The sequence below is a fragment of the Malus sylvestris genome, chromosome 7 (assembly GCF_916048215.2).
Source record: "Malus sylvestris chromosome 7, drMalSylv7.2, whole genome shotgun sequence".
Lineage (NCBI taxonomy): Eukaryota > Viridiplantae > Streptophyta > Magnoliopsida > Rosales > Rosaceae > Malus > Malus sylvestris.
The window spans coordinates 16,626,112-16,654,110 of record NC_062266.1 but is presented as its reverse complement, the minus strand read 5'-3'; the positions used below and the strand labels follow the sequence as shown (position 1 = coordinate 16,654,110).

The following is a 27,999-nucleotide window of genomic DNA, read 5'->3' as shown; positions in this document are numbered from 1 at the left end:
TCTTGTCATACTCAAGTAAATCTGTTGGCACCACAACAATTCTTAAAACAAAACAATAAATCTAGACAAAGCATAAAGTCATATATTCTTGCAAAGCATAATATGTGTACATATATCAGACGGCATATGATGCTGCAGTAATATATAAATATATATCCTTCATTTTTGGCATTGAAGGTTTTCAGAGAAACCATCCTTGGATGAAGTGGGTCTCACCGGCCACACTCTTTGGAATAGAAGGTCCCTCAGCTGGAAGATACTGCTGGTACCTATTAAAAGTTCAAACGAGCAACTATTATCACATCAAATAATTCTTGCACAACTTTTGCATACTAGTAAAATAATTAACCAACAATATTTCAAGAAGCATGATATTGGAAGAAAGAATGGCAACTAGGGTTAGGTTAGGTTGCATGTTCACCGTACAAAGGATTTTAGGGTGATAGATAGTGTTGTCAATTCCCTTAATTCAAGGGATGTGTCTCTTGTTGTCAATTCCCTTAATTCAAGAGATGTGTCTTATTTGTCTTGTTGTCAATTCCCTTAATTCAAGGTATGTGTCTTATTTGTTCTTTTTTTTTTAGCTTTAGACGTAAATCAAGGAAGGATAGGTAGTCTTGTTTTCTTCCCTCTAGGCACATATATATTTGTTATCTCTTGTACCTGATTGTCTTATGATGAATATACCATTCACAAAATTCAATATGGTATCAGAGCAGTGACCCTAACCGACCTGTCTCTGTGGTGTTCTCTTGAGAGATTTGTGAGCGTATTCTTGTCCTTCAATCATGGCTGAAGAAAGCTCAGTAAATTTGGAAGGAGACGGCTTTCATGCTACTCCACCATCACCACACTCAGATATTGATATCAACCCAAATCAACGTCTTAGTTCTGTCTTGCTAAATGAGTTTAACTATCTTTTCCATGGGAGAAAGCAGTTTCTCTTGCTCTCGGAGGACGATCAAAGCTTGGTTATGTTAATGGTGCTATTCCAATGCCTGAGACTACCTCACCGGAGTATGATGCTTGGCTATGCAAAGACCAGTTAGTCATGTCATGGCTTCTCAATTCCATGGATCGTAAGATTGCAAAAATATTTAGCTATGCTGAATCCTCCATAACTCTTTGGAAAAATCTCAAGGAAATGTATGGAAATCAGAACAATGCGGCTCGTGTGTTTCAATTAAAAAAGGACATTACTGGTTTGTAACAGGAAGGGAAGCCATTTGTGCAACATCTTGGAAAGCTGACCACTATGTGGAACGAGCTGAATGTGTATCGACCACACACCATCGACGCTGCTGTGCTAACTAAGAGAGCCGAGGAAGACAAAATATTCCAACTCCTAGCAAACCTGAGCCCTGAATTCGAAGATTTTCAAAGCCATATCCTCATGAATCCCGACCTGCCTTCTTTTTCAAGTGTGTGTGCCACAATTCAAAGAGAAGAGGTTCGAAGGAAAGTCATGACCTTGGACATAAAGGCAAATATACTAGAAGCTAGGGCTTACTTCTCTAACCAAAAACTTGGTGAGGAGGGAGGCTACAAAGGAAAGAAAACTGGCTTAAAATGTAGCCATTGTGATGCTGGTGGGCACTCAAGAGACCGATGCTGGATTCTTCATCCAGAGTTAAAACCAAAGTTTCGTAAGGATAACAAAGGTGTCTCGAAAGGCTTGTATAACCCTTCTTACAAGGCAAATCATGTTGCCACAACTTCTTTTGAGGGAGCACTGAAGTTCACCACTAATCCAACTGCACTGATCAACGAGTTTGCTATGTTTCTTCATAAGAAACAAGGTCAAGAAACAGGGTCTTGGAGATAATGAAGGACCACTAAATCTGTGTGACAACAATCAAACTGCACTACTAGGACAGTTTACTGGCTTCCTAGCTGGAAATGAAGGTGTGGTACAAAGGGACATCCCAGGTATCTTACACTCATTCTCAACTGCTCTCAACATTGGTAATGTGCAAGATTATTGGATTATAGATTCTGGAGCCACTGATCATATGACTAACAAGTCTACAAACATGCATAAATTTGAAAATTTTTCTATTCCATCTCAAGTGTCAGATGCCAATGGAAAAAATGCTATGGTTGTGGGAAAAGGAAAAATACATTTGATCTCAAGTGATGTCGAGTCTGAGGCTCTTTATGTTCCCTCATTCCCTTTTCAACTTTATCTGTTGGCAAGATCACAAACTCATTAAATTGTCTTGCCATTTTCTCTCCCAAAAATGTGATCTTTCAGGATGTAGTCACCAAGAAGACGATTGGTGAAGGATTTTTCTTAAATGGTCTCTACTATCTTTCCAAGCATATTCAAGTTCCCAAGGTTTTTCAAGTCACTTCAAGCTTAGCTCAAGAACAACAACTTTGGCACCAACGTCTAGCACATCCTTCTGAAAAAGTTTTATCCACCTTGTTCCCAAACATGTGCAAAGTTACAAGTCCTTGTGATGTTTGTCATTTTTCTAAGTTTACTAGATTACCATGAAGGATTTATTTTGTAAAACATGTTCATTTGAGCAACATCATATAGCATGCAATTAACAATTAAAGGCGGAATCATGCTTACATGCACTCAAAAACAAAACATTTACCCATGAAATTCAAAGCCTAGTAGATTGGTGAACCAATAATCAACTCAAAACATAAGTGAGTTGAAATTAATACCTTTGTAGATTCCTCTTTGCATAAGCAAAGGCTAATCACCCAAAGAGATAAGGGCCTTCATTCCTTGCTTCTTAGATCCATGGATTTGGATGGAAGAATAGGTTCTCCAAGTTCCCAAAATTGAGAACCTCTAATTCTCGACACCAAGGTTCGATTGTAGAAGAAATGAGTGACCTTGGAGTAGTAGGATTGCTAGATGTACCCTCCAAGGTGTTGGCCTCTTTAGAGAGAAATGGAGAGACAATTCTCACCCATTTTTCCCCAAAAATAAACCCATTTTTCACTTAATAAATATTTAGTTATAAAGTCATTTATATAGTCACTTCTTTAAGTGACCTAAATAACCAAACAACCCTAATTCATCTAATATGGCCGGCCACCTTATGGGATTTGGGCTTTTGGGCTTTAATGAATCTTCATTCATTAAATTGTCATACAACTTAAGTTAATGGGCTTGACGTTCGAAGCCCATTGGGCCTTAAGGTCCAAAACTATCCCGAAGTCTTTAACGAACTTATTCGTTTGATTAATTAACATATTAATTAATCCTTGCCATAAATAAATGATTAAACCATTTAATCATTCTTACTCATTTCCGTTTAATCTCCAATCTCCACCTTTCACGGTGTGCGATCCATTAGGTTCCTTTTAGCGAGGTAGTGGGCGATTAAAACCATTTTACATCGATTGTGAATTGAAACTATTTTCAATTCTCCCTTTAGTGATTATACACGTTTAGGGCTTCCACAAACCATGAGTGACACCTAGCAGCATATCATGGTTACCCAAGCTAATCAGAAGAGGTTAGAGAACCTATTCAGTTCGAGATTACAAATGCAATACGGTCCTTCTCTAATCTAATACTTTTGACCACATTGTTTGGTTTGATAGTTTATTTTCTCATGTCTACTATCCAATGTGTGTCTTGTGCTTATATGATTACCTTGAATGTGATTCGGAACGCATTCCCTAATCTCATTCATACTTTGGCCAAAGATTCAAATCATATCATAGAGTATTCTCCCTCAAACGGTTTGAAGGTTAGAGATCCCTTGTTGCGCATTCACTTGTCTCCATAGCTAAGCGGCTTGACCCCAACGATGCCGTGGACACCCTCCTGGTGGGATGACTTTGACATAATCAAAGATCAAGGTCTTAACCATAAGACAACTATGATGCCTCAGGTCAAAGGACTACTTTGCATTATCCCAACCATGAGTTCTTATGTGACATGGAATATGAGAACTCTTCGTTGATCGCGTTCAGTGAACTCATTCTCTATTGAGCACCTACCGTACTTGTCTTGATGTCACACACACCAATGATTCGAGACTTATCACTCTCCCTGAGAGAAGACATAGTACGTACCGATCTTGACGGACTGTCAATGCCCAATTGGCAATCCTATGATCAGGAACGTTTAGGATGTGTCTACGAAAGAATGGTCTCAAGAATCTAACTTCATTAGATTACATTCTCTCAATCACAAATTCCTTGGACTTTATCGTTTAAGCATATAACATTTATATGAGACGGCTCAAACAATAATCTATGCCCTTTATATGTTAAACTAGATTAGTTTAACATGTGAAATGTCCATAAAGTATCATCACATGATTGGCTTTAGGGCACATTTCCAACAATCTCCCACTTGCACTAGAGCCAATCAGCTTGATCATCAATGATGATATCTCTTCTGTAGTCATTTCATAAATGGCTGAATAGTAGGCCTAGGCAGTGGATATCTATATGTGTTATCCACAGAAGCAACCTTGAGAATAACGACGTCACCATTATACATGATTCTCAATCATGTGGTTTAGTCTCTCATTTGTGTTCGGATTTTGATGAGACCTTGATTCCCAGGCTTGAGCTATCGCCCCATTAGTGTCAAACACTTTCTGGTTGGAACCGAATAGAGAGTTCATAAATGAACTTTCCCATCCAAACAACATTGTTGTAAACTTCTATATGGCAATATATCTTGCATTCATAATGGAACACACTAAAGTCATTACTTTAATGTTTCCATCCAAATATCTCTTTAGTCATAATAAAGAGATATTCGTTTATCTCTTCATTCATAATGAAGAAACATCCAATGATGGATTAGATTCATAATCTAATACATTTACGCTTCCCTTACGTTACTCTAATTCTTCCTCATTCTTTGAGGAATTTATCCTTTAGTATTTCTCAAATACTTAAGGACTCACTTGACAGTTGCCATGGTTCTGATCCTGGGCTTGCACTGATATCGTCTTGTACCGTTCTAGGTACAACTCATATCAATGTTTTTCATACAATATGAAATACATAAATCACCTTTCTGCGTATGCATAAAGGATTCAATTTACGCATTATTTCTTTGGGAGTCAAATGGTACATTCCCTTTGAGAAGGGCAACTTGCTAGTCTCACTAGAATCGTCCTTCATATTGAAGTTTATCATCATATGAGAAACTTCCTAGCATCCATTGTCTATTATTAGGGATTGATATAATCCAATTATATCATGAAATATATCATTATAGATTTCCATCCCATGTATATAGACTATATCTCCCAAATACATTCTATCTTCATATAATGTATTAAAGTCATAACTTTAACGAAGAAGTATTCTTTTCATTTCCAAAATTAATATATCATATATATTTAAATTTTTAGGAACATGATTAACTCCCACTAATCTTTTGTAAAACTAGTAAACAAAAGATTCATTTACATCTTTATGAGAAATCAAACGATTTGATCCTTTTTCTCATAAAATGCAAATAGCTCCCACTAACTTGCTAAGATCCATGATGGATGGATCTCTACAACTTTCATGTCTTGTGATTCATAGTTTTAGACATATATTATCAAGACTATCTTAATAATGGTTTCGGAAACCCATATTATGTCAAAACATTGAATCACCATTTAGTTGTAGCTAGCAATCTTCGAATTTATTGAAACTAAGACTACGTCAAAAATGGTTCCTTTAAAGTCAACCATTCTATTTGATTGTAGTCACCTTAAGCTACCAATTAGCTTTGAAGGTTTCATTATTTCGAGTCAAATGGTACTTTACCATTTCCTTAAGTATATATCGTATATGCACTCAATGTAGTCATAAGGATTTTTCATTCTTATTTCTATCGAAGTAAGAGGTGTAACTTCTATGACATAGTCATAAAGTTCAAAACCATTCAACTGAGACGGTTTATAAATCCTTATCGACTACCTTGGAGCTTGTGGTATAGGAACTAGGTTGTTATATTTGTTGATTACTTTCTTGTCTCTCAAAGAACCCATTCTTTGAGTTCTATCTCTCGTTCATTTGCTTTTAGGCAAATCACATTGTAGAATTACAATGAACTACCCAACAAAACAACATTTGTTAGTTGGTTTATAGAAGCGATATCCAAAAGTTATTTTAAGGATATCCTACAAGATTGTTATCAAACAAATATTGCTTGTTAGCACACAACCCCAAATCTTTAACATGCTTAAGATTTGTCTTTCTTTCCAACTACATCTTATGGAGTCATGAAAATATTGGAAGATCTTCTCATTGACAATCATATTGTTTTTAGAAGTATATATCCTATATATGGGTAATAGATAACATTTAACGAACTAAATCTTATTCTTGTTCGTTCTTCTCCTAATGGAGAAATATATTATCTTATGATGCTATTTTCCTTGATATCTTTCAAGGAAACTCATCTAAAGTGTTACCTTTCCTTGGATCAAATCTAAGGAGGTAAATACTTTAGATGTCTTACTCATCAACTTACATTTCTTGAATTCTTTGAAACATTTTGCAAAGTATTCGGACTTGTGTTTATTCAAAATAAACTATAGTCCAACCGAGAGTGATCTTCGGTGAATGTTATCCAACATGAGTAGTAATATGTTTGTGGACAAGTGCCACAAACATCAAAGTGAATTACCCTCAACAACTTTGTGATTCTTTCTTCTTTCCAAAAGAATAAAGATTCGAACATTTCATCTCTATACAATTTTAACAAGAAGGTATTGGATCCGGATCTAACGATCCAAAGCATCCATCTTTCACCAACTCGTAATTTATGTTTTAGAGGTATCACAACTTTAGTTGGGATTAGTCACTACCTTGCAACCTTTTGGGTTTTAAGCATCATTATTTTCTAAACAGTTAACACCACCATATTATCTCTATTATAGAGATAATTAATTAGATTACCATAATCCAATCATTGATTAATAAAGAACATTGTTTTGTCAAACAAAACATTTATCCATTTCACATAGTGACGGAATTTAGTTCCTTAAAATTGGAATACAAAGACAATCTATGTTTTTCCAATTTCTTTGGTAGTTCATATGAGGAAGTAAGTACCATCTGCTTTCGCAGAGATCTACATTTGATTCACGTTTCCGAATGTGAAGCACCTTCTCTTCTCTCATATATCTTCTACTTCTTATTAGTCACACTTTTACAACGATTGTAAAGCTTTGTTACTAATACGGAATCATGCATTCAAGTAGAAGAACCAACTGTTTTGAACTTTTCAAGAACATTTTACAACACCTTCGAAAGGTGTGTTCTTGATACTTGCAAGACATTTCTTGCAAATACCCCTTCCAATGTCCATCCTTTCATAAAGAAAGTTTGTTCCCTTGGAGTTATTTATCTTCTTTATCTGACTTTCACCTTTGACTACATTAGACATGGTCCTTAAACTCCCACTATCTCTCTTGAAACCTCTTTCAATTGTGTTATACACATCAAACAATTTTGGAGAGCATGTGGTTATTGTTCACTACATAGTTTACAATAAACTTAGTAAACCATTAGGATAGGGACACAAAGGTGAAGTCCTTGCCTAGTTTCCGTCTCGTTAAGTGATTTATCACTTCAACATTCAATGATTCAAAATCATCATAAGTCCATGTTAATGGACTATTTTTGTCAACCAACCATTATGTTCTAAACATAATTACAAACCTTCAAGAGTTGTACAAGGCAACTCTCATTTCTTCATACAACAATTGTAAATGAAGAATCATGGCACATTAAGTGTTCATGCCTTTGTGCTTTCTTCTCAAGTTCCTTGTTCATGTAACAAAGAAACAAGCACTAAGTGTTTGCATTGACTAAGAGTTGTTCAAAGCAACTCCTATTTCTTCATACAACAAATTGTAATTGAAGAATTATGACATTAAAAGTGTTGTCCTCGTTATGATAGACCTTTTCTAACATATTCTTCTAATGATACATTATCAATAGTAAGATTGTGAGGATGAGACTACTTTGGTACTTTTACAAGCCATTAAAGACAATCTATGGTTTTGTAGTACCAAGTCCGTAAACTAAACGTTCGGTTTTGTCAAGTGTTGGATAGCGTTTGCAAATATATTGGTAATCAAATACATAACGAATATAGATTGATTGATTTTAAGCCATTTGATTTGGGTCTTTAAATCAAATAGCACCACCCACTATTTTTGGCAAATTCCATATCCCTCATAGGAATTCGAGAGTTTTGGATGAAACTCCTAGTAGGTTATGGGAGGCTCACTATTACCAAGCCCACCTCAGAATTATATCATGTTGGCTAGCATTAATAATAATGAGAGAGTACGCTTACTCATTTGCAACTAATGCAAGTACCCATCTTATTTGGCCTCTAGAGAGTGATGCCTCAGAATTATATCATGTTGGCGTCATTGCACTTAGTTAAGTCATTCCCACCATGCCTAGTTCGTGTAGGGGTTCAAGCATAGCCTCAGAATTATATCATGTTGGCTAAACTCGTTGCCTACCTCACTTCATCATGTATGTATATAGAACTCCTCCTGAGTGTAAGCACGCACTTTGTACTCCCCCATTATAGGGTGAAGCCGGTGTACGAGTCACAAACGATCGGAGCCTACCACGGTGGAAGGCCACGAAAGAGTGTTCAAAGCACTCTCCGCTTATCAACTTAATATTGGTTTGGTTGAGGGTTTTGTGTCTCATCACATATAAACATACACTTTAATCTCTATTAAAACTATTTTGGTCCTATTACAACTATTGGTCCATCCCTTTGTTTTAGTTGTACATAATACTCCCACTATGCTTTTAAAACGATTTTTAAAGCAAGAGTATATGATACTACTAACATAAACTTTGCATTCATTTGATGGACTACATAGTTGCCTTAGGGCCTAAGGATGATTATGAACCTTTGTTTAGATTCAACACGAGCCTTGTGTTGAACCTCGGTCTAGGAATGGTGATTGATTTTAGTTACGCGTTTAATCACATTAAGGCGTGTTGTCTTAGGGGCGTTGGACCCAACTACTTCATTTTCATGCATATCGTATAAAGCAAGAAAGAAGTACTTCAAAGTAAAGGTGAGCTTATGCTCATTACAACATTTGCATATAACAAATTACTTTAAAGTAAAGAAGAGCTTAAGCCCTTTTACAACATTTGATCAAATCAAATTACAACCAAAATCTAATCTACACATTCCCATGGTTCAAACAAATTTGAAACGCCTTTCACATAGCTCAATTATATTAGGCTTAGGTTCATAATCACCCTTTAATTAATTAACACTTTAACTAATTAATTGAATGCAACATTTTCATTTGGTTTTTGTATCCATAAGATTGATTTAAATGGAGCTAAACAAAATGAAAATCAAATTCTCATTTAAAGAGACAAAACAATTTTGTTCTCATCCTATTTGGGCCATCATGCAATTAACCTCAACTTTTGGGCCATATTGCAATAACAAAAACTTTTGGGGTCACTTTGTATAATACACAAAAGTCACAACTTCATGTAAATACAACTAGAACCCAAACTTTTAATAATGCAAAAACATCATTAAAGGATCAAAACAATTTGTCCTTTAGCGTTTTTGGACCTTAACGTAAAAACGTAAACTTTTGGGCCAAAGTGCAAATACACAAAAGTATCAAAACTTTATGTAATTGCATAAAAGCCCCAAAAGTACTCCCTTTGAGGGAGTGGCTGGTTTTGGGGAGGGATAAGGTTGGTGTGTGTGTTGATTAGTGAGTTTTGTCAAAAACATGCAAGTGTATGTAAGATAAGTTTATGAAATAATTCAATCACAATTATTTCAATCATCATTTATACAAATATCTAACACTTTAAATACATAATAAATCATTTAAAAACATATCACATATACTTTATGAAATAATTCAAAACTTTGAATCAATACACCAAACCTTTTTGTTCTTGGCAAGAACATCAAGAATAATGAAGAACATCCATGAAAAACCCAAATTTTTCCATGAACTTTTTCCACCCAAAAACATTCCAAAACCATTCTTACTTAAGGGAAATAACATCTAACCAAACTAGGGTACTTAGGGGTTCCAAAGAACACATTAAAACACTTTTAACAAGTCAAACAAGAACCCAAAAAATCACCCTTTGATTTTGGCCGAATTTTCCCAAAAGCATGGCACCAAATTTTAGCTCCAATATTCATGCTCATATGAACAACATCTACAACATTTGAGATAGCAAATTTTCCAACAAAATTTACTTTCAAAGAAGCAAGAATAAAGCTTGTAACAATTACAACTTTTAGATCACAAACTTATGAACTACAAAACACAAAAGGATTCACCAACTACTAGACCTAGGCTCTGATACCACTTGAAGGATTTATTTTGTAAAACATGTTCATTTGAGCAACATCATATAGCATGCAATTAACAATTAAAGGCGGAATCATGCTTACATGCACTCAAAAACAAAACATTTACCCATGAAATTCAAAGCCTAGTAGATTGGTGAACCAATAATCAACTCAAAACATAAGTGAGTTGAAATTAATACCTTTGTAGATTCCTCTTTGCATAAGCAAAGGCTAATCACCCAAAGAGATAAGGGCCTTCATTCCTTGCTTCTTAGATCCATGGATTTGGATGGAAGAATAGGTTCTCCAAGTTCCCAAAATTGAGAACCTCTAATTCTCGACACCAAGGTTCGATTGTAGAAGAAATGAGTGACCTTGGAGTAGTAGGATTGCTAGATGTACCCTCCAAGGTGTTGGCCTCTTTAGAGAGAAATGGAGAGACAATTCTCACCCATTTTTCCCCAAAAATAAACCCATTTTTCACTTAATAAATATTTAGTTATAAAGTCATTTATATAGTCACTTCTTTAAGTGACCTAAATAACCAAACAACCCTAATTCATCTAATATGGCCGGCCACCTTATGGGATTTGGGCTTTTGGGCTTTAATGAATCTTCATTCATTAAATTGTCATACAACTTAAGTTAATGGGCTTGACGTTCGAAGCCCATTGGGCCTTAAGGTCCAAAACTATCCCGAAGTCTTTAACGAACTTATTCGTTTGATTAATTAACATATTAATTAATCCTTGCCATAAATAAATGATTAAACCATTTAATCATTCTTACTCATTTCCGTTTAATCTCCAATCTCCACCTTTCACGGTGTGCGATCCATTAGGTTCCTTTTAGCGAGGTAGTGGGCGATTAAAACCATTTTACATCGATTGTGAATTGAAACTATTTTCAATTCTCCCTTTAGTGATTATACACGTTTAGGGCTTCCACAAACCATGAGTGACACCTAGCAGCATATCATGGTTACCCAAGCTAATCAGAAGAGGTTAGAGAACCTATTCAGTTCGAGATTACAAATGCAATACGGTCCTTCTCTAATCTAATACTTTTGACCACATTGTTTGGTTTGATAGTTTATTTTCTCATGTCTACTATCCAATGTGTGTCTTGTGCTTATATGATTACCTTGAATGTGATTCGGAACGCATTCCCTAATCTCATTCATACTTTGGCCAAAGATTCAAATCATATCATAGAGTATTCTCCCTCAAACGGTTTGAAGGTTAGAGATCCCTTGTTGCGCATTCACTTGTCTCCATAGCTAAGCGGCTTGACCCCAACGATGCCGTGGACACCCTCCTGGTGGGATGACTTTGACATAATCAAAGATCAAGGTCTTAACCATAAGACAACTATGATGCCTCAGGTCAAAGGACTACTTTGCATTATCCCAACCATGAGTTCTTATGTGACATGGAATATGAGAACTCTTCGTTGATCGCGTTCAGTGAACTCATTCTCTATTGAGCACCTACCGTACTTGTCTTGATGTCACACACACCAATGATTCGAGACTTATCACTCTCCCTGAGAGAAGACATAGTACGTACCGATCTTGACGGACTGTCAATGCCCAATTGGCAATCCTATGATCAGGAACGTTTAGGATGTGTCTACGAAAGAATGGTCTCAAGAATCTAACTTCATTAGATTACATTCTCTCAATCACAAATTCCTTGGACTTTATCGTTTAAGCATATAACATTTATATGAGACGGCTCAAACAATAATCTATGCCCTTTATATGTTAAACTAGATTAGTTTAACATGTGAAATGTCCATAAAGTATCATCACATGATTGGCTTTAGGGCACATTTCCAACATACCATTTACTTCCTTTTTGTCTAGGGCTAGTAATACTTTTGAAATCGTGCATTCCGATGTTTGGGGACCAATTCTAAAGTCTTTTGATGGATACAAATATTTTGTAACTTTTGTGGATGATTTCACAAGGATTACTTGGTTGTATCTTTTGAAATTTAAAAGTGAAGTGATGGAAGTTTTTCAAGATTTTCATAGACTTGTGGCCACCCAATTTGCTTCAAAAATTCATATTGTATGGTCAAATAACGGCACATAATATATGTCTCATAACATGTCACACTACTTGAGCACGCATGGTATATTACACCAAACAAGCTGTGTTTGAACACCTCAACAAAATGGGGTGGCCGAGAGGAAGAATAGAGATCTACTTGAGAAGACTAGAGCTCTTATGTTTCACATGAATGTGCCTAAGAAGTTTTGGTCTCAGGGAGTTCTTATTGCGGCATATCTCATCAATAGATTGCCTAGTAAAGTGTTGAATTTTAAATCACCTTATGAGGTCTTGAAAATTAGAAAGATCAACTTTTCCCATTTGAGAATCTTTGGGTGTACATGCTTTGTTCACATTCAAGCTCAAAATCGTGACAAGCTAGACCCAAGGGCTGCCAAATGTGTCTTTCTAGGTTATTCATCTACGCAAAAAGGTTACAAGTGCTATAATTCAACAACTAGAAAAATGGTTGTTTCAAGGGATGTTAAATTTGAAGACCATGTTCCTTACTTCTCACAATCACTGGATTACTCTAGACAGGGGGAGCATTTGATGGACTTATTTCCTTTTCCATATCCAAACGGAGAAGATGCAACATGCACTCCTAGTGATCATGTGCCTGATGATGTTAATCTTCACTCGGTAGAACATCTTGAAGATGAAACCCCTTCCTCATCAAAGATTCACACTGCACCCTCCAGTGATCCTTCTAACCATGATGTTGTTCAAATACCTCTAGTTCAATCTCCTACAGTTTGTCGCAATCCTGCACGAGAGAGGAAACTTCCATCCAAGTTGCATGATTATGTGACCTACACTGCCAGGTATCCCGTGACTGATGTTATTGATTATAGCAAAGTCTCATCTTTTTTTGCTACATTCCTAAGTGCCATTAATGAAGCTCTAGAACCTTAAAGTTTTCAAGAAGCCAATCTTCACAGTGAGTGGAGAAATGCTATGGCAGAGGAGCTTCAAGCCCTCCATGAAAATAACGCATGGACTATAGTGAAACTTCCAAAAGGAAATAAGGCAATGGGGAGTCGTTGGGTGTACAAAACTAAGTTTTATTCAGATGGCACAATCGAAAGGAATAAGGCTCGTTGGGTGTACAAAACTAAGTTTTATTCAGATGGCACAATCGAAAGGAATAAGGCTCGCTTGGTTGCTCGAGGTTTTACACAAACCTATGGCGTCGATTATAAAGAGACATTTGCTTCGGTGGCAAAAATGAACATTGTTGGAGTATTGTTGTCGGTTGCAATTAACAATACATGGCCTCTCTTTCAAATGGATGTTAAAAATGCTTTCCTGCATGGTGAACTTGAAGAAGAGGTTTACATGAAGTTACCCCCAGGTCATCCTCAATCAAACAATCTAGAAATGGTGTGTAAACTCCATAAATCCATTTATGGTCTCAAGCAAAGTCCACGTGCATGGTATGCCAAGCTCAGTCATGTTCTGGAAAGGTTGGTTTTTGTCGAAGTATTGCGGATTCTTCCCTATTTGTTCGTTCCAGCTCAGTGGGTAAACTAGTTATGCTCATTTATGTTGATGATCTAATTGTGACAGGTGATAATATGTCAGAGATTAATGCTTTTAAACAGTATCTCAACAACAAGTTTGCTATCAAGGATCTTAGCACTCTCAAATACTTTCTAGGCATCGAGATAGCACACTCTCACAAGGGTTTCTTCCTCAACCAACGCAAGTATGTCATGGATCTTGTTCACGAAGCAAAAATGACAGATTGCAAGCCTGCTCGCACCCCCTTAGATAGTAACTTGAAGCTAAAAACTCACGGTGATCCAGTTCCCAATTTAAGTTATTATCAAATAATGGTTGGCAAACTCATTTATCTGACTATCACACGTCCTGATATATCATATACCGTCAGCATTGTTAGCCAGTTTATGCACTCTCCAAGCATGGATCATTTGAAGATTGTTCATCGTGTGCTATGTTATCTTAAGGGTTCCATTGGTAGAGGAATTCTTATGCGCAACAATAGTCGCACTTAGATCTCAGGCTATACCGATGCTGACTGGGCAGGCAATTCTCTTGATCGCAAGTCTACCACTAGGTTTTGTACATTTGTGGGAGGCAACCTAGTTACCTGAAAAAGCAAGAAACAAAGTGTTGTTGCATTACCTTCTGTTTGCTTTAGGTTTTCCTCATCAACAACCCATGTCCCTACACTGTGATAATCAGGCCGCGATGCACATTGCATCGAATCCTGTATTCCATGAGCGAACTAAACATATTGAAGTTGATTGTCACTACGTCAGAAATCAAGTTCAGTCCAAGGTGATCGATACTCACTAGACGCGCAGTAATGATCAACTTGCGGATATTTTCACAAAAGGACTAACCTCTGCTAATTTTCAGCGTCTTTTGTTCAAACTTGGATCAATTAATCCTTTTGATCCAGCTTGAGGGGGAGTATTGGAAGAAAGAATGGCAACTAGGGTTAGGTTAGGTTGCATGTTCACCGTACAAAGGATTTTAGGGTGATAGATAGTGTTGTCAATTCCCTTAATTCAAGGGATGTGTCTTATTTGTCTTGTTGTCAATTCCCTTAATTCAAGGGATGTGTCTTGTTTGTTCTTTTTTTGTTAGCTTTAGACGTAAATCAAGGAGGGATATGTAGTCTTGTTTTCTTCCCTCTAGCACATATATATTTGCTATCTCTTGTACCTCATTGTCTTATGATGAATATACCATTCACAAAATTCAATAGATGACTTGAATAATAATTCATTCTGCTTAAGTTCAAAAAATAGAATTTTTCGGATAAGAATACTGTTTTACCCTTTTCGCATGGTTCGAAACTTGCACAATAGTTTACAATTTTGGATCATTAAACATAAACCCAAAAATTTACTTACACAATTAACTGCAAGAAAACTTTTACTTTGCTAGAAAGGACAAAGATTATTTTTTCACCCTAATTGCTAGTATTTTTATAGTTGAAGTTGTTCCAGAAAAACAATGATCTGATCAGTCTAGCTTGAGTTTAGCCAAAAGCACAAAAGAGAAATGAGATAATTACCCTATTTGTAAGACAGGTTCAGGTGTACAGTCCATGGGATTGGTTTGTGAAGAATGCAAAGAAAAGTTGCTACTTCCAGCTGCTGCATTTGAGCTCCACATGTTCTGAATGACTTTCAGATTAAGGCCTTCTGCCTCAAGCTAATCAAATTAAAGCGCATAAACACAATACTAGTTATAATTAGTTAATTGATGTCACAAATATGGAGTATTACTGGCATAAATATGGAGGAATATCAGTAGCACATATACCTGGACCCTGAGCTCTTTGTTAAGGTCTCCAAGGTGACGCTCCTACCGTATTTGAATATTAGAAAATATTTAGATGCTAATGACAAGTTTAGAACACAAGAATTTGCAAGAAAAAAGAGAACAAGTGCAGGTTAGAAATTATTTGTGTTTGTGAAAGTCATACAGCTAATAAAATTATGAACATGGTGTGTATTATTTTAAAAGAAATGTTTGTTCTGGTTACATTGCAGGGAATCAAAGTATAGATTTATCATAATCCTAACTGATAACAATATTACCCCACCCCTCCATCGATCACCACATACGTGCAATGGCATTACTGCAGTCTGTAAGACGATGGCTAGAGAGATGATAAGAGCTCTTTATTTGTAGCAGATGATTACTTAATTAACTATATAAATTCAGAGTTCTCTTACCTTTTTGCGCAGGTCCTCCATTTGTTCGATCATAAGATGTGCCTACAATCAAGAACAATCCGAATGTATAAGATTATCTCATTGTCCAATTAGCTTATTAGTCCATTTAACTGGCTAGTTAATTAATTTAGGATTGTGAACTTAATATGTATGTTTATGTATTTTAGTGAGAAAAATAAGAAAACAAAAGGAATGCAGCCTGTAAGATGGGTTGGTTGCCGGTCTACATTTATTATTAAAAGTTAATTAGGCAAAACAAAGTTAGGCATTAATTTATTTTGCAATACCTCAGAATAAAGTTTGAAAAACAAAAAGAAAAAGAGAGAGAGAGAGAGAGGAGAATATTAAGTATATGCATAGAAACATAATTGTGATACCTGAGTGTGACTATCATTAGACTGACGATGATAGCTATAGAAATAGGATCCTCTAGTTGTGTTTTCATATTTGTGATCGACGTACAACTAAAATTAAAAAAAGGATTAGCTTTCAATGCTATAAATTAACAATTTAATTTCTTATCGATAGCAAGTAATTACGCATTAATAATCACCTTCCTTTGTCTGGCTTGTGCAAGAGCCACTTCAAGTTGTTTTTCAAGATTTTTCAACTCCTTCACACTCAGTGGTCCAAGATCTTCACCAAGCAAATGCCTTAATCCAAATGCATCACAAAAATAAACCAAGGTTAGCAAATAATTATGGATATATAGTTATTGATTTGTTAATTTCTAATTAGTTATTGCATAACCTTTGAGTTCGTTGAAGTGATTCATATTTAGCTTTCAGTTTTGTGACTTCTTGGTACCAGCTCTGCATGATTATTAGCCATATATACACAAAAACAAAACATAGTTAAGATCATTCATGAAACTATGCTTGAATTAACTAAACTGTTAAACCCATGATATTAATTTCTGATTTGAGTGCATTACAAGTTTAATCTAAAGGAAACTACTTTTGATAAACAGTAGAAATTAACTAGAGTAACCTGTGTTTCACGTTCAATGCTGTTCTCATGTGAAGTGAAGGAGCAACGTTGGTAACGTTCAAGGGTTTTGCTCATACTGCCACGAGAAAATGTAAATTAAAATTTTGTTTGTGAAAACTGGTAGGTGAATCAAATAAAGAAATTATTCCCACAGCAAAGCCATCAGATCAGCACATAATTTTTAAAACTTATGGTAAACGACCGGCTCACAAATTTGAACCTAATTAGATAGCAAATTATACCAAGAAAATCACTAATTAAAGTACCATTGATCTCAAGTACACCAAGATAAATTCTTATGAGCAAAAGTTTCAAGCATTTCATTATCTGAATAAATATTCTGGGCTGATTATGTAAAATGAATATATATATATATATATATATATATATATATTCTAGTGTAAAATGAACATATATATATATATGAAGTTAAAAACATGGCAGGAAATTAACTTTAAAATCAATGAAACAATAAATTAACTCTCTAGCTTCTTTACACACGCATACACAAATGAGTTCATGACTCAGAGATTCTGGTTGAGGTTAAAGATCTTTATAAGTTAAGATCACCACAAAATAAAAGTAAAATATAGATGTTGATTACATATGCAATATGTGTTAGATATAGATCTTTATAAGTTATGACTCAAAGATTCTGGTTGACGATTTCTCTCTCTCTTGGGGTCGTGATTATTCTCTGTTCTCTATACTCGGTGTATCTTTTTGTCTGCACACCAAGTGTTTGATATAATTCCTCAGTGAAAATCTTTATCTGGGTTGTCTCGGATCTTTGCAATGGTGACTTCTGCTCAGCTGCAGATTCTTCAATCTTCTATAACGTCTCTCATCTCCACAGTTTCTTCATCTGTGAATGTTAAACTTGATGATTCCAATTATCTTACTTGGAATTTTCAGATCGACTTGCTTCTTGAAGGTCATGGTCTTATGGGTTTTGTTGATGGATCTCATATCTGCCCTCCACGGTTTGTCGCTTCTACTTCTGGGGATTCTAATGTTTCTTCAAGTGATGGGGTTCTCTGATTGAAAGTGATGAGTTTAAGGTTTGGAAGATGCACGATAGGGCATTGATGCGTTAATCACCGCCACTTTATCTCCCTCAGCGGTCTCTTGTGCCATCGGTAGTATTAGTGCTCGTGATCTGTGGGTGCGTCTTAAAGAACAATTCTCTATTATTACTCGAGCTACAATTTTTCAGATGAAATCAGAGTTGCAGAACATCAAGAAATGTACTGATTCCATTTCTCAATACTTGCAACGAATTAAAGAAGCTCGGGACTATCTGGTTGCTATTGGGGTTCATTTTGATGATGATGATATAGTTATCTTAACCTTGAATGGCCTTCCATCTGAATACAATACTCTGTGATTGATAGGAGCACATTTATGCGACTTAGTTGGCTTGTTCTTGTGCATTTATGTCGTGTTTCCTTAGTTATTTTAATGTTTAAAGTCATTTTCGTGTGTTTTCAGATTTTATGGACAAAGTATGCAAGAAGATGCATTTTGGAGGCCTTTGGAGCATGTTTCGGGCTTGGAATGGATAGCAAATGCATGGGCCAAGTGGATGGACGAATTTGAGAACTAAAGAGGCCAAGAATATGAAGAATTATGGTCCAAAAGATGAAGAAAACAGCCCAAAAATCTGTCACCCCAACTTGCATTCCTTGCCATGCAAACCACATAGAATTCCCTTTGGATTCCATGCCATGCTTGATCACTCTTGTCCCCTACATAATTTCTAATTTCATGCTTCAATTCATTTAATTATTACACTCAATTGCTTGATACCTCTTGTTCCCTTCACTCATTAGATTTTAGACAACATTTACATCCATTACATGCACCAATTGATGCTCTATCATTCACATTTGGAATCCAATGCCATGTGCAACACATGTTGTTGCACCTTTGACCCATTTGTTGACACATTTCACCTCCCTTTCCATCTCTATGCAATGTACACAATCATTCATGCTCCCTAGCTACAACACCACTCCATTTTACCCTTCACACTTTGCATCATTACTTCATTTTCACCCTTGGACCATTGCACACCACACACACAAATTGCCATGCATTTCATCCTTAACCTAACCTGATTTTCTAAGGTTTTTGGGGCCTATAAATACATGTTTACACCCCTTGGCCAAAGGACAATCCCCCATATTCATCATTTTATCACAAAAATTCGTCCATACACACCCTAGGAAGCAAAACACCCCAAAAACACCATTCTAGTGCCTAGAAAACATAACAGCCACTCCACCTTCTTCCACCCTCTTTGCCTAGTTCTCCACCACCCTCCAACCATCAAACACTCCTCCACACTCACCCTAAACCCTTCCATACCATTCCCCATCCATTCTACATCATAAAACTACCCAAAATCTGTCCATAACCCAATCTGCCGCAAGCAAGGGAAAGGAGGAATCTTGGATGCACTTGCTACCAAGTTGGAGCATTTTAGGTGTTTTCTTTCCTTTGATTTTAATGTCTAATTTTATGTATCTTTGCTTTGTGAGTATGAGGAACTAAACCCCTCTTAGTTAGGGGGTGATTCGAAACTATGTTCATACTTGCAATATGATTTGATTACATCCAGTTGTGATTCATAAGTTGTGAATTCAATTTACTTATCCGTTCATATAAAAACTAATTTGTGTATGTTGGTTAAGAGTGCACGCTTAATTTTCATGCATGAATTTGACGCTAGAATATAAGGGAGTTTCACCTAATCGTTATAAACTTATATTCACAAGTAGTGAAGGTTGCTAGTCACAATCACGTTAAGTAAACTCTTGGCATAAGTTTCATGCAAATCATAGTAACGAGTGCCTCGTCAATGCTTATGTTTTTCATAGAACTTAATGATTCTTGCTTGTATCTCTATTATGCAATTCATGTAGGGAACTTGTAGGGAATGTTTTGGGTTGTCGTATGCAATCATCCAACCTAATAACTTGTGGAAAAAACTGAGGGTTAATTAGTGCAATTCACGGTTAATTTGGGGCGTTGAGTATTCATAGCTTATCGAAAAGCAACTGGAAATCGTTTTGTATGCAAGTGTGACATATGTGGAGAAGAACCTCCTAGCTAATCTTCCATCCATAAGTTTCATTCAAATTCACTTACAATCTGTTTTGTTTTACAAAGTTTGTTTTGTTTTCAAATTCATTAAAACCAAAATCCCCCTTTTACTTTATTGTTTCAAAGTGTTTAATTTCTGTTTTGGTTGTGTGTTAGAGTGTTTTGATTCACCCAAATTTGTCTAAGAATTTGTTTACTTTGTTCTTGTCTTAATTTAATTATTTTCGTCAAAAATCAACCCCATCTTATTTCTTTGAGTCATATTAATTAGAACTTGTCTTAGATTATGTTTTTAAGTGTTTTAGTTCATTAGAAAACCAAAATTTGTCCAAGTTTGTGTGAGAGTCCCAAAATTGCCCAGATTGTGTTTTTAAGGTAGTTTTGAGTGTTTAGGGGCTGTTTTGAGTCTTTTGGTTGTTTTAGTGTTTTAAAGTATAGTTTTGCATTCTTTGAGTCTAGTTAGTGTTTTAAACTTTGTTTTCACGTTTTCAAGTCAGTTTCCAAGTGATTTAGCAATCCCTCCTAATCCCCGGCCTAGAACAATCCCTACTTACATACTTTACTACAATTGATAAAAAGAGGGTTTAATTTGTGTGTTTAGTTATTTTACGCATCAGCGATCTATTATTCGAGGCCGTGAGAATGTGATTTCCATGAAGGACCTCCGGTCCTAGTTACTTGCTGAAGAAGCAATGGTTGACAATGTCCCTATCACTCCTTTCTTATCTGCTATGGTTGCTAGAAATAATGGCAGTCATTCACCGTCTTATGGAGATTCTACCAAAACTGGAGATCCTTCCAATGGTTCTTCATATGGGGGTTCTTCTGGGTTCAAATCGAATTATAGTAAGAACAAAAACAAGGGTAAATTTTAGCATCACTCCTACTCTCGTCCTGGAGGTTTCAGGAATACATATGGGAATTACAATGCGAGTCCAGCTCCTGGAATTCTTGGTTCTTCTCCACCACGGCAACAAGGATTTTCCAATACCTCATGTCAGATTTGTGGCAAGTTTGGTCATCTCGCTCCTACCTGCAGATTTCGAAATTCTGATAATGCAGTCTCTGAATGCTATCAAATCTGTGGGAAGAAGAATCATAGTGCCAAATACTATCACTTCAAGAATTCTACTATGTTCTCTCATGCTCCGACAGCTATGCATGCTTCGACATCTCAATCTCATGCACCAAGTGCCCCTTCTCAGCAACTGTGGCTTACTGATTCCGGAGCTTCTTCCCATATGACTGCTAATTTGACTAATTTGTCATTGGCTTCCTCATACCCTACTAATGACACCATTCAGACTACGAGTGGTGCAGGTTTATCGATTTCTCATATTGGTTCTTCTACTCTTCACACTTCCTTCAAACCGTTTCAACTAAATTCAGTTCTTTATGTTCCTCGTTTATCTCATAATCTTTTATCTGTGCATAGACTTTGTTTGGACAACAATTGTTGGCTAATATATGATGCATTCTCTTTCTGGATCCAGGACAAAGCCACAGGGAGGATTCTCTTTCAAGGAAAATGCAGTAATGGATTGTATCATATCCCAATTTCTGTTAAAAAGAAGGTTATCACTCCTTCAGCTCCCACTGCTTATCTTGGACATCGTGTATCTTCTAGTCTCTGGCATAATAGGCTAGGTCACCCTTCCAATTCTGTGGTGTCTTTGATGTTAAAGAAATGTAATGTGTCTGTTTTACCTGATTCACTGTCTGTGATGTGTCATACTTGTCTGGAAGGTAAATTCTGTAAACTGCCATTTGTCAACTCTGTGTCTAAGTCTGTTCATCCATTTCAAGTCATTCATAGTGATATTTGGGGTCCATCTCCTTGTAATTCAATAGATGGTTTTAGGTATTATGTGACATTCATTGATGAATGCACAAGACATTGTTGGCTGTTTCGTCTTATCAATAAAAGTGATGTTTTCTCTACTTTGTTGGTTTTTCCAATTATGTGTCCAATCATTTTGCCACTTCTATCAAAATATTACAGAGTGATGGTGGGGGTGAATATCTTAGTAAATCATTTCAACAATTTTTACTGGACAAGAGGATTAAACATCAATTGTCTTGCCCTTATACACCTGAGCAAAATGGTTTGGCTGAAAGAAAGCATCGGCATATCATTGAAATAGCTATAACTCTTTTGCAAACTACTTCTCTACCACCCATGTTCTGGTCTTTTGCGTGCCAAACTGTTGTATATCTTATAAATCGCATGCCTTCACATATTCTTCAAAATTAATCTCCATTTGAATTGTTATTTGGTGCTGTTCTAGATATACATCATCTCAAAGTGTTTGGTTGTTCAGTATTTCCTTTACTAAAACCATATAACAGTACCAAATTGCAACCTAAGACATCCAAAAGTATCTTTCTTGGTTATGCTTCCAAATACAAGGGTTTCATTTGTTATGATGTTTGTTCTACCAAGTTTTATATTTCCAGACATGTAGTTTAAACTTCCATACCCTTCTCTCTCTGCTAAGTGTTCTGTCACCTAACATTTTATTCCTAATTCTGTTGTTCTCCCATCATCTTCTTCCATATTAGTTAATCGTGACAATCATATCGTGTCTATGTCATCCCAATCTCCTCAACACAGTGGTACTTGTAGTTCATTACAATCCATTACTGCATCCACAGAATAACAATCCTCTTCTGTACTCCCTGTGGTTCCTGAGATTTCAAGTGGGGTATGTTATGAGCCTTCTCATGAGTTGCCTTCTCATGAGTTCACTTCTGCAACTTCGAGTACTACTGCAATTGAACTGCAACATGAGTTTCAACCTGATCGTTTGCAGATTATTCTTCCAATTCCTCCTATGAATACTCACTCTATGCAAACCCGAGCTAAGAGTGGTATTTCGAAAAAGAAGGCTTTTCTTTTAGTAGTTCAAGAAAGTGAAACGGTTGGTATTTCACAAGTTGAACCTGGCACTTACAAGTCTGCTCTTAAGTCTTCAATGTGGTTATCTGCTATGGAAGAAGAGTTGCAGGCTCTTCACACTCAACACACTTGGTCTTTAGTTCCACTGCCTCATAATAAAAATTTGGTAGGATGTAAGTGGGTGTTTAAGATCAAAAAGCATGCTGATGGTTCTATTTCCCGATATAAAGCCCGCCTTGTTGCCAAAGGGTTTAATAAAAAAGAGGGTATCGATTATGGAGAAACTTTTAGCCCGGTTGTTAAACCAACAACTGTGAGGTTGGTTTTGGCATTAGCAGCTAATTTTGGAAGGCCAGTACGACAACTTGATGTCAAGAATGCCTTGCTCCATGGCATTCTTTAGGAAGAGGTGTATATGACACAGCCACCTGGGTTTAGTGATCCTCACTATCCTGCACATGTTTGCCGACTACACAAGTCCTTTTATGGGTTAAAACAAGCCCCAAGGGCATGGAATGACAGGTTTACCTCATTTCTTCCTTCTCTGGGATTCCTTTCCACATATTCTGATCCCTCATTGTTTGTTATACATGTTGGCAAGTCTGTCGTTATCCTACTTCTTTATGTTGATGATATCCTCATCACAGGTAGTGATTCAGCTGCTATTGATATCACTATTTGAGCTTTGACCAAAGAATTTGATATTAAAGATCTTGGTTCTCTCCATGCTTTTAGCGATGCAGACTGGGCGGGTGACCCAAATGACCGTAGATCTACAACAAGATTGGTTGTGTCTATCGGACCAAATCCTATTTCTTGGTCATCCAAGAAACAAAACACAGTCTCTCGATCATCTACATAGGCTGAATATCGAGCACTCTCAAGTACTGCTGCTGAAATCGATTGGATCACACAATTACTTCAGTTTATGCAGATTGAGGTTTTTGGTCCAACAACTTTGTTCTGTGACAATCTTTCTACCATTGCTCTTGCTTACAATCCTGTCATGCATCAGCGCACTAAACATATTGAAGTCGATGTCCACTTCATCCGAGAGAGAGTTGCCAAGAAGCTACTGCAAGTGCAATTCGTTTCATCCAATGACCAATTTGCCGATATTCTTACAAAGGGACTCTCTACTCCTTTGTTTCGCACGCATTGCTACAGTCTCAGAGTTGGAAAGCCTCACTCTGAGATTGAGGGAGGATGTTATATATAGTGTGTAAGGTAGTTAAGTTGGTTAGCATATCATGAACTTAGATTGTGACAAGTGTCAATATCTTGTGAGCTTTATCTTAGCTTAGTAGTTAAGCTAAGATAGTTAGACATATATACATTTGTGTAAGTGTAATCTGATATATTGAAGAAAATACAATACAAACATATACTTTCTCTCTCTAAACAACCTTTCTTATTCTTTGAGATAGTTCTTCCCTTCTCTGTTTACAATATGAAATAGATCTGGACCTATTTATGCAAGTGTTGCAGCTTTATAGATATGCTTGAATATGTTTTCCTTTTATTTTAATGAAATTTTTTAGAACCCAGGTTCAAAATCTATTTCCAGAATGTAAGAAAAACTGAAAAATAAATTTTGAAACCAAAATTGGAAATTTTCTATTTAATATGTGGTCTGTGACATTAATTGTACAGAAGAGGAGGAAATACTAAACAGCGAAGGCATATCTATAAACTACTGGACTGATGATATCATGATCCACAATTGCAGGCAAGGCTTGACACATCAAAAGCTTTTAGAGAGAGAGAGAGAGAGAGAGAGAGAAAGCAATATTTTCACCAAAGTAGCAAAACAAAACAAAATATACTGGGGAACTTGGGGATAGTTGATTATGGAAATATATATCGTCAGCATATATAAATGTATATGTATATACATATGCAGTTGAACATGCATCATTTAATGTACCATTCAACAATATGGATCATACAATTTGAAAGTTGGAACTGAGGCCCAGTTTGTCAAACCGAATCCTTGAATACCAGTTGTTGCTAAACAAAACCTGGGATTCTCTTTCCAGGAAAAGGTAATTTTATTAGGTAACATCTTTTTCTGAAAATATTCTGATTCAAATACAAATACTTTCCTTGACCAAAAACCATGACTTAACCCTAGCTGGGTTCTTTTAAGAAACTAAAATAAAGAAGATTACCATAGATCTGAAGGACCAAAGAACTCTTTACCAAAAAAAAAGTGACCAAAGATCTGAAGATCAAGATTTCATCTCTCTTGAGCTTACCAATGCTTGATTTTCCACACAACTTAATTGCAAGCTTTATATATATATAGAGAGAGAGAGAGAGACAGAGAGAGAGACAGAGACAGAATCCCATTGAACCTAGGGATCAAAAGATGAAACAAAGAGACCAACATAATGTATCTGGGCAGAACTGTAGGCTTGGATTTGCTCCCACCATAGAGGCCATCATATATATATATATATATATAGAGAGAGAGAGAGAGAGAGAGAGAGAGAGAGAGAGAGAGAGGGACAATACTGGTAAAACCAAAAGACCATAGGCTTTAAAGAAATGAGGACAAGTTTCTATGAACGTTGGATATTGTGTGTGTGTGAGAGAGAGAGAGAGAGAGAGAGAGCCTAGTTCTTATACAAAGGTAAAAGATGAGTTTCCTAGTCAGGTGATTGCTGCAGGTGCAGTTTGTTAAAACCTCCCCACATGATATGAGATGAGAAGTTGTTCTCACATATATGAAAGAGCAAAGACAAGCAACCACATCCATATACCGAGAAGAGCTTAGCTAGCTAGAGAGATGAAGAGAGAGAGGGGATGAAACATGTCGATCTGTGATTGGGAAAATGGATAATAATAGACGCAGAAAACCTGCCTTTGTTTGATCCAAAAAACGTTAAGAGCACAAGGAGTATCAGAAAAAAAAAAAAAAAAAAAAAAAGATTGCTCAGCCAGGGAAGGAGAGATGTCAGAGACAGGTGCTATTAGCTAAAGAAACAAAAACAAGGGAGGTGAAAAAAAAAACCTAAGTTATAATCTTTGAAGAAGTAAACACAACAAATGTGAAACCAAAATTCCAAAAGAAAATGGTTTTTAAGAAATATGCAACAATAAAGGAATGAGCTTTCTGAGATAAAGAAATGCAGCAAAAAAATATAGAAAAAAAAAAAAAAAAAAAAAAAAAAGAAGAAGAAGAAGAAGAAGAAGAAGAAAATCTAAGAACCACCCATTACCACACAATCCATAAAATGAGCAAAAGAACCAATCTTTTTTAAACTTTAGTTAGAGAGAGAGAGAGAGAGAGAGAGAGAGAGAGAGTACCCAGCACTGGCAAACTCATAGAGCTTGCCACGGGTAGAGAAGACAATAAGGCCAACCTCAGCATCACAAAGCACAGAGAGTTCATAGGCTTTCTTCAACAACCCATTTCTTCTCTTTGAGAAAGTCACCTGCCTGTTAATCTTGTTCTCTATTCTCTTCAGCTCTACTCTTCCCCTCCCCATATTCTCACCTCTTCAATTTCCCCTTCTTTTTTTGCAAACTAAATATGAAATATATTTTGTGCTTTTTGTCTCTGTATTTGTTATCCCATATATATAAACTATAGATATATATTCCTCTTCTCCTTAGGATGGGGTTACACAAAAATGGTGTGGTTTGGTGAAATGGACAGTCTGTGAGGAGTGGGAGTTCTCAAGGGGGCCAGGTTTGTTTTTTATAGAAATGGGATGTTCTAGCAGAGAGAATTCAAGTGGCACATGATACATCTTCTAATTCTATTACAACAAAATACGGAAACCCCCAGCAGTTACTAATCTTCCTTTTTGCTCCCTCTATTTTTCATATTTTAACAATTTAAGCAATTTTACATAATTATTGGATCATCTCGATAATGCTAGGTAAATCAAATTTTGTAAATCAAATAATGGGATTATTAATGATTAAATTATTACTTAAGTATTAATTTATGTGTATTTTTTATAAATAACACATTATTTAATTTACAAATTTAATTTTAAAATTGATCTACTGAGCATTGTCCATTATTAATAAGCTCTGTTGACAGAGCAGATTTGTGCCCTAGGGCAATGAATATTATCCAAACCCACGCGCCCAATTTGATGTGGGGGAGGAGCTATGCAGCTATTGGCTAGCTATAGGTATATGGATGGTATGTATCACATTCACTAGGGCCGAATTACATGAAAGATACCGGAATAAGAAAATTTCACGTAGGTGTTAGATTCTCTAAACCCTAACCCTAATGAATGGAAAATGGAAAAGTTGATGATTTTATATGATGTGACGGTTAATAATTGAATAAATTCTTTAGATCATTAAAAATTAAATTCAATCATCAACCGTTACATCGTGTGACTTACAAAATATGGTATAAAAAGATGTTTTTTCTTTGCGTTATTAGGTAAGGCTTCCTTTTTCAGTGGGGGTCGGGTTCGCACTCTCAACATGCTCCTCACGTGTGGCATCATTTAAGACTAACATATGGTCAACATATATAGGATAATGTGGAGGCATGTAGGTTTGGGTTAGATCACACAATGAGGTAGCTATTAATTAGGTGTTGAACTGAACACAAATATAATACATTATTGCCATCCATTTGAGTCAAATTTGAAATTTTTTTTTAAACCTCTTACTTATAAATAAAGATGAATATTACTAAACTGTAGTTGATATTTGTCCGAACGTTATGAAAAAGTCAAATTATAATTAAGGACAAGAAACTAAATTGAAGCCATAAGATCTTAAGAATTCCATATGGAAGTTCCCTCCCCCACACCCGAAAACACCGTGGAGAAAAAATCATGGAAGAACTGTGTCATGCAAAACCCCATTCGAGTTAGACATACATGCTTGATCGAGTGGTGGTGACAGTATTCCGCGCACATCCACAACTAA

General features: G+C 36.1%; 1 protein-coding gene across 1 annotated transcript; it reads right to left on the bottom strand.

The window, feature by feature from the left end:
- Positions 1–181: 181 nt before the first annotated feature.
- On the bottom strand, positions 182–26,582 carry LOC126630568 (agamous-like MADS-box protein MADS3). Its single transcript, XM_050300699.1, has 8 exons — positions 26,401–26,582; positions 17,082–17,157; positions 16,842–16,903; positions 16,645–16,744; positions 16,092–16,133; positions 15,676–15,717; positions 15,425–15,564; positions 182–269 (listed from the first exon to the last, which is right to left on the bottom strand). Exons 1-8 carry the CDS (start codon positions 26,580–26,582, stop codon positions 182–184), a joined length of 732 nt encoding a protein of 243 aa, XP_050156656.1.
- Positions 26,583–27,999: the final 1,417 nt, after the last annotated feature.

Coding starts and splice junctions, on each gene's coding strand:
- LOC126630568 (XM_050300699.1), bottom strand. CDS start 26,582: ATGGGGAGGGGAAGAGTAGAGCTGAAGAGAATAGAGAACAAGATTAAC. Junction 16,134..16,644: donor CACAAGCCAGACAAAGGAAG/GTGATTATTAAT, acceptor TCTTGATTGTAG/GCACATCTTATGATCGAACA. Junction 15,718..16,091: donor TGGAGGACCTGCGCAAAAAG/GTAAGAGAACTC, acceptor CAAATACGGTAG/GAGCGTCACCTTGGAGACCT.